The 7,983-nt window shown below is 39.1% G+C and overlaps 1 protein-coding gene across 1 annotated transcript in view; it reads right to left on the reverse strand.

Moving 5' to 3' along the window:
• The window catches only part of DIS3L2 (DIS3 like 3'-5' exoribonuclease 2), a 273,001-nt gene that overhangs the window by 184,413 nt on the left and 80,605 nt on the right, over positions 1-7,983 (reverse strand). The window contains exon 8 of the mRNA XM_015585355.2: positions 7,717-7,951. Coding sequence (XP_015440841.1) covers positions 7,717-7,951 — 235 coding nt within the window. The remainder of the gene's footprint in view (positions 1-7,716; positions 7,952-7,983) is intronic.

The raw sequence follows: 7,983 nt of genomic DNA on the forward strand, positions 1-7,983 counted from the left end.
TTTTTAGGGAACAAGAGAGCTGAGTAGTTGTGACACAGAAGCCCCTGTCTCTGAGTGGCCCACACGCTGGAAATATTTACTGTCCAGTCCTTTACAGAATACCTTCCCTAATCCCTGCTCTAATGACCAATAGAATGTGTGCTCATGTATTCTTGTGTTTTCTAGAGTTTTCTAAGATATTAAAGTATAAACAAGTACATTTTAGAGGTGAATTCCATTTTTGTCTCAATATTTTAACTGTGGTTATATCTACTATAATCTCATTAACCTCACTAATGCTCAATAATCATTATTTTGAAATCTGAAATATTCCTTAAATATACACAGAAACACAACTAGAAGTATACTTATTTTGCAATAATATTTTAAAGTTTCTTAGTTTTAATTTTAAATACAGAAATAGTAACAGATATAACCTATATACACAAAAGCACTTTGGGATCTTCAGTAAATGTTTAAAGTATAGAGATGGATAAGGACATTCTCCTATATATCTTCGATATCATTATCATAACTAAGAAAATACACAGTAATTCCAAAAAGTCATCTAATATAGTCTAAATTTAAATTTCCCCAATTGTTGTTACCATATATTTTCCCCAATGCGGGATCTAATCAAGGTCCATGCACTATTTCTGGTTATGTTTCTTTTGGCCCCCATTTCTCTAGAACAGTCTCCTTTGTTTTTTGTTCTTCATGATATTGACCTTTTTTGAGCAGTACAGGCTGCCTGTCTCATGGATTATCCCACATACTGGATCCACCTTATTATTTCTCTCATAGTATCATTTAATTTGTTCCAGTATGCCCTACATTCTCAGATTCTTAGAAATTAGGGCTAGAGTTTTGATTCAAGTGAAACGTTTTTGGCACGAATACTTTACAGATTGTGCTGCATAATAACGCATCCCATCAGCAGGCACAAAATGTCAGGTTGTCCCACTACTAGTGTTGCTAAGCTTGACCACTTGGTCACAGTAGTGCCCACCAAATCTGTCCACTATAAAAGGATGTTTTGCCTAGAGTAATGAAGTAGTAAGTCAACTGTGGCATGACACTTTGAGTCCACGTGAATGTCTTCATCTCCAACAACCTTTCACTCAGTGGCTTCAGTATCTACTGACGATCCTTGACCGAATCAATTATCGCACTGAGGGCTGGACTGCCATCAAATGTTTAACCTGTGGTCTGTGTATTGCTACTTATGAGGGGAGATATAGAACAATGGTTAAGAGGCCAAGTCTAGGACTGTTCAATTCTGGCTACATAGTAGAATGCTTGAACTTCTAGAGAGCTTTTAAAAATTACCAGATCAGCTAGAATCAGAATGCCTGGGTGATATTTTTAAAAAGCTACCAGGGATATTAAAGTATACTTACCAACTATGTAACTTTTTTGTGCTCTGGGAATAAAAGCTACAAGTATCTCTGAAATAGATACTATTAATATTCCTAAAACAAATAGTAGGTATATTTTAAGGATTAAATAAACATAATGAAGATTAATCATAAAGTACTTAGGGCCTATCACATAGTAAATGCTCAATAAATATCAGTGATCTTTATGTTTAAATATATATATGGCTATACATGTATACAAAAATATATCTAGCTATATCCTAATATATATATATATGTAACTAATGATACAACTTGAAAATATATCAAGTCACAGTTGACGAGAGTACAGGAGAAATAAATCAAAATTTATAGACATGCATTTTTAAACATCCCTCTCAGAAACTGACAGATTAACTATGTAAAATAATAAACAGCTTATGGAGATAACGATATAAGTATGTATTAAGGTTTTGGATATATATACACATCTTTCTTAGCGTACATGAAATATTTAGAAATAAAGACCATGTAATAGACTATAAAGCTGCAATACTAATAACATAAGAGACCTTGTTTTCTGATCATAATACAAAATATTAATACTGACATCAAAAGAATAGCAAAAAAAATAGAAATTAATAGCCTTAATAACCAATCTATTTACAGAAGAAATCATAAAGTAAATTAAATATTCAGAACTAATAATAAAAGTACTGCTAGTCAAAATTTGTAGAATATAGCGAAAAATCTTTAGAAGGAAATTTATAACTTCGAAAACATTTTAAAATAAGCAAAAAGATTAAAAATAATAAGCTAAGTATTCAACTCAAGAAGTTGGGAAGAGGACAAAAAAGCAAACCCCCAAAATAAAGAATAAATACAGATAAAAGAAAATATCAATGATATACAGAACAACATCAACCATAAACAGAGAAAAATCACACAACTAAAAAGCATGTTCCTTAAAAAGATTAATATGATAGATCTTTGTCAAACAACAGTTATCAAGAAAAGAGAGAAGAGTCAAATGTTTAAAATACAGAACAAAAAGGGAGGCAAAAATATAGACATGAGATTTTTTAAATGATTAAAGAATATTAAAGAGTATTAGGAATATCTATGTGCTGATAAATTCAAGTGGATAAATTCCCATCGAGTTATGCCAAAATTGGCACAAAAAGAGATAACTTGAACAGATCAATTAGTATGAAAGAGATTAAAAGAGCAAAGATCTAACCTCCTGACAAACAGCAGGTTCAGGAAATTTTACAATGAATTCTACCAAAGTTTAAAAAACAATGAATTCTACCAAAGTTTAAAAAACAATGAATTCTACCAAAGTTTAAAAAACAGGATAACCAGAGAAAAACAGGAAACAGTCAAAAATTGACCATGGCATTTCGTGAAGCTGATATAATCCTGGTTCTAAAAATCAGATAATGCCAAGAAAAAGACAGGTCCATTTAACATCACACAAAAAGTATACACTAAATATTACCTAAGTAAATCCAATAATGTATTTTAAAAATAATACACTGGGATTAAGTAGGGTTTATCCTAGGAATTCAAGGATGGTTCAATGTCAGAAACAGATTTAGAGGAGAGAAACCAGATGAATAATCTCAATCAATAAAGAATCAGCATCATAAAATTCAGCAAAAAGCAAAACTACGTGGAGTTAAATAAAAAATCACATGAGAGAATATCTATGTGACCTAGGAATAGGGAAAAACCTAAAAACCCATAAAATATATGATAAATTTTATCACATTAAAATTAAAGATTTTTGCTCAATGAAAGACACCATAGACAAAGTTATTGGACAAATGACTAAACGACAGATTGGGAGAAGAGATTTGTAATGCCTAAAATGGAAAAGGGATTATTATAGAGAATAGATAAGAACTTTCCACAAATCAACAACAGTAGAGTAAACCTGATAGAACAACAGAAAAATGACATCAAAAGGCAATTACCAGAACTTAATCTAGATACAAACATAACAAAGCTAAATTCTAACCGCTGGCAGAAATGAGAAGATGTGAGAAGCCCTGAGCATCGCTAGCGGCAGTGCAGACTGGCACAGCATTCTGGCTTGGGTCATAGCCTCGCTTAATGATGAACTGCTCCTCTGCCTTGCTAATCCTCTGTGCATATTTCTCTCGGGAACATCACAGGGAAAAGTGGCTGGTCTAGCACAGGATTTGGGTCTTTGACATTGTAGGTCTCAACGATCCATCTCTAGCTGAATCACTCCTGATATGATTGCATTATCTACTCAGCCTATAAAACAGGAAAGCAAAAATTCCCACTGTATCCATCTGACATAGGTCTAACATAGTGTCTAGACTTAGATTTTTTATGGGATTTTAAAACTTTGGCACAAAATATTGTCCAAAAATTGTGATTGATGGGAAACTGCTATATATTTTTAATATAATATCTAAAGCAAACGTGACTGTATTTTAATTTACTAATCATCATTATACACAGCAGAGAAGTACCACAGGAGAATAATCACATGGATGTGCTTCTTCAGCCAAAAGGAAACACACACTTACTTTTTATCCAAGGAAAGAGAACTTAAACCTAGGCACTGAACAGGCCTGTCTTGGAAGGAGATGAATTTTAAGTGAGAAAAAGGGTTTCTTCCTGACTCTGAAGTCACGAGATCAAGAAGGGATCAAGGATTTCATGTGGATTCTCCCTCCAGGAAGGAGCTGCAGGTGGCGAGGAGCTGGAGGCGTGAAAGGGCCACCAACTCTACACTTAGCCCCATGCCCAATCATCCGGGTGGTCCTGGTAGAGGCTTGTCTCCAGACCAGAAGACTGAACAAGGTCTCTGAACAGACTGAACAGACCCTCCCAGGACAGGGAATAGGAAATGTACATTGGCACCTAATTAGGTCACCAAGATTCAGAAGTCACCAAGATTCAGAGGCCAAAACTGTTCTTAAAAATTCCGATGATGAGAGACAGAGTTACTGTATCACTTGGCCATGACAATCTTTATGCTTTGGAGTTTGCTATACAGGCAACTGTTATCCACATATTTAATACCTAAGAAAATCTACTGGGGTTGTCCCCAGTCTCTACACAGATGGCAGATTTCCATGCTGACAAAAACACTATTGCTTGGAAAGTGGTCAAATCCGAGTCTCAGGGGACTTTGGGCCTGGAGCTACAAAAGGGGCCCAGGTCTTCAGTCCACTCTCTCAGGAACTAAGGGTGGCACAGATCCTGCCGTCTTCCTAGAAGAAATTACTGCGTAGGTCTGAGGTGCCCAGGGAAGGTTCCCTCTCAGCACGATGACAGGCACTTATTGCAGACATCGGGAGCTCTCTGCTCACCTACCAGAGAAACTGGCAGTATCTTAAAGATGTGTTTCCTGGGCAAACAGGCACATATAATGCATATACATGCAATATGTAACATTTGCTTTGAGTAAAGAAACATAATATTAAAACAAAAGTAAACAAAGAACATTCTTTTGAACACAAGTGTGAACTAGGATAAATAATCCATTTGCAGTTACACCACCAAAGCAAAGAACCTTTCTAGAAGTCTAAGGAAAAATTTATAATGTCCTTAAGGTTATGGTTTGTTTCAATAACAAATTTCAAAACCTTTAGTGGTGCAAAAAGTACTAACATCTTAACTGTAACCAGATTTTATATTATTCAGACAAGAGAAGCTGGTTAAAATATCCTAAAAAACACTGTGATTTTTAAAAGAGCAAATTGCAATTTTCCTAAATATCAAGAGGGCAAGAAATGAGAAACAGCCATGTGGTTTCACCAACTCTCTATTTAGAGGCAAGCAGGAAAGAGAAATTCGTACCAGATACTGAGGGAAGGATTAAGGCTGTTCCCTCAGTCAGGGCCAGTGCGGAAGCAATATAAATAACAGTAGGATAGGAAGACCGTAAAAAGAATAAAGAAAAAACACGCACACGGTGGACCTGTACGGCACTCAGTGACATTCACGTGTAAGAGGGAAGGAGGGAAATGACAGTAGAGTACAAATCAAGAGCAAGTCTGGCAGCAGAACCGCCAAGAAAAAGGAGGGGGAATCGATTATTAGTATCCACCCCGGGCATCGATTTTGCCATCACTTCCATCCACCAATACTTCCTTGCCCTGGTATTAATACCAACCACTAATGAAAAATCAAAGCATCTTATCCTTTCACCTCAGAGCCCAGGGGAACAGGGCTGCTGGTGTCTCTAAGTCCAATCGCCAGACCTACTGCGCCAAATGCTCAGTAAGTTTTAAAGTGCCCCTCCGCCTGGCTTCCTCCTGCAAGTGTCTCTCTCTCTTAGTGTCTTAATGATGAAGGACTTGGCTATTTAGGGTCCTGGTCATTTCCCTTTCTTCTCAAAGAGAACACATGACTCACAGTACTGATGCCACTATGTCAATTCACATGCGATCACAGAAGAAGGTTGCAGTATCCAACTGCTTTGAAAGGAAGAACAAATAAACATCAGAAGAATGACATTTCAAGGAATAAACATCCAAATGGAATTGGCTGGGCCCTGAACAGTGAAACCACTAGTTACCTAAGCAGGCCTCGAAACAAAAAGAAGCTGGGTGCCCTGAGGCCACCACACCTGGCGGGGCAGCAAGGCAGCAGTGGCCGTTTCATTCAAAAAGAATTTCAGAGTTGGAAAGTCCTTTGCTGAGCAGTACTTAGCACCAGAAAGCCATGCAGCCTGTGTTTCGGGAAAACATTTGCTGCCCTAGGTCACTGCACCTCGTCAACGGTGGAGAGACAGGGTGATCTTTACGCAGCCGCTTTCTGAAACCACCTCTAGCCTCGTTCAGGATGTCGATGAGGTGTGCTCACCAGTCCCCATCACGGGGTGTCTGCTCTGTATCCTCCTTTAGTAATCTTCTGGCACTTCTTCTAGACTTTCATGAGGACTGTGCCAGAACGTTCTTCCTGATAAAATACGCATAATCTAGTCAGCCTAGCCAGGTCACTCGTTCCCATTTCGTAATATACATAAAACTCAAAACTCAATTTGGCTAGAAAATAGACTCTCGGCACTTAAAATCTCTTAGAGATCTATATGCTGAAATATTCCAATTTTCACTGCTCCTTTCCCTTAAGTTTCTGAGTGTGGTCAGGGAGAGAGGCCTTGGTCACGTTCCTCACCCACATCTTGCAACTGCTTCTCTCTGCATTCAGAGGACCCAGGCCTTAGATTTCGATGAGAGAAAATAAGACTGGCTTCTTTAAAGGCTTAAAATCAATACGCTTTGAAAATGTGGACGAAAAGGGGCCACATATTAAAGCTGACAAGTTCAAGGGAGGCTCACATGGCAGGCCTTTCAAACTCAGGGACCAAAGGAACCATAAAGGGTACCCTGGTCTGAATGTAAAACCTCCTAACTAAACGCAGGTTACGTCCCAGGCCTGTGGCTTCTCTGACAAAGGTCGATCTTTAACTCTGAAACTGTCTACTGTCTTTGGGCACCTAAGATCACACACATTTGAAATGTCAGAGTGATCTCCTTGTCCAGACTCCTCAAAGGCACAACCGCACACCAGGGCACAGACCACAGAGCCCCTCGTTATCATCTGACCCCACGTACCATCTCTGTGTGCTGTACACGTTCGCTGGCCTATACCCGCCAATGCAAAAGAAGTGCGTGTCTCTCTGTTTTCCTTTTTATCCAATCCCGGAGACTCCCCACTTTGCTTTCTCCCGCCCCCTGAATCCACCTCCAACGGATTTCACATGGCCCTCCCCAGGTCTCCCCCTCTGATTCCAGTGCATGCAACGAGGTGCAAAGCTGCCATTTTCTGGACCATTGTCTTAATCCACTGAGATTCTGCTTCTCCGCAACTATCATCAATTTGGCTCAAATAAACTCTTACGAAACTTTTTCTTAGGCTGGACGTTCTTTTGTCGACATCAAGATAATCTGCTTGTCTTTTTTAGGTGATCCATTTAAGGCAATCCATTCCCACCACCCATGACATAAATACCTTTAAAATGTACTCAGTTAAAGAAAAATCCAGGGCAATATGAAGTGTTTTTTTGTAAGGATTTTAAAAATCAGTTTAGTTCTGTTCAGCTCAACCACAGGGTGGGGCCTGGGCTCATCACAGGGATTCTGGGCCAGCTAGCAACACGACTCCAAACCTCGGAGGGAACGGCCACGTGGACCGCCAGGGGCAGTGCTGCCCGCCTCAGAACCAGCAGCTGGAAGTCTAGCAAGGGTCCCCCCTTTCCTAAAAGCTACCACAGGTTAGAAACTGGGAAGCCACCAAATGTGCTGTGTAGTGAATTCTGGAGCACAGAGAGAACTCCAGTACTTACAGCCACCCAGTGACTAGAGCAGACTGGCAGCAGCCCAGCGCTCACCTTTTTCATGAACCCAGCCTGAGAGTTTCTTAACACCATCCACCAGAACACTTTGTGTGTTGCCGTGTCCATCTTCTGAGTCACTGTCATCAAACTGAGCCTCTATAATGACATCGGGACTGTCATTATCGCCTTTCAGGGACTGTTGCAGGAGATGGCTTCCACACAGCTCCTCGGGGAGATCTGATTCATAGGCACCGTCTGTTTCTTTGTCACAGCTCTCTGGTTTAATTACCTGAAGAAAATAGAAAAGTTCTGCTAAATCAT

This window comes from Pteropus alecto, unplaced genomic scaffold (assembly GCF_000325575.1).
Source record: "Pteropus alecto unplaced genomic scaffold, ASM32557v1 scaffold110, whole genome shotgun sequence".
Lineage (NCBI taxonomy): Eukaryota > Metazoa > Chordata > Mammalia > Chiroptera > Pteropodidae > Pteropus > Pteropus alecto.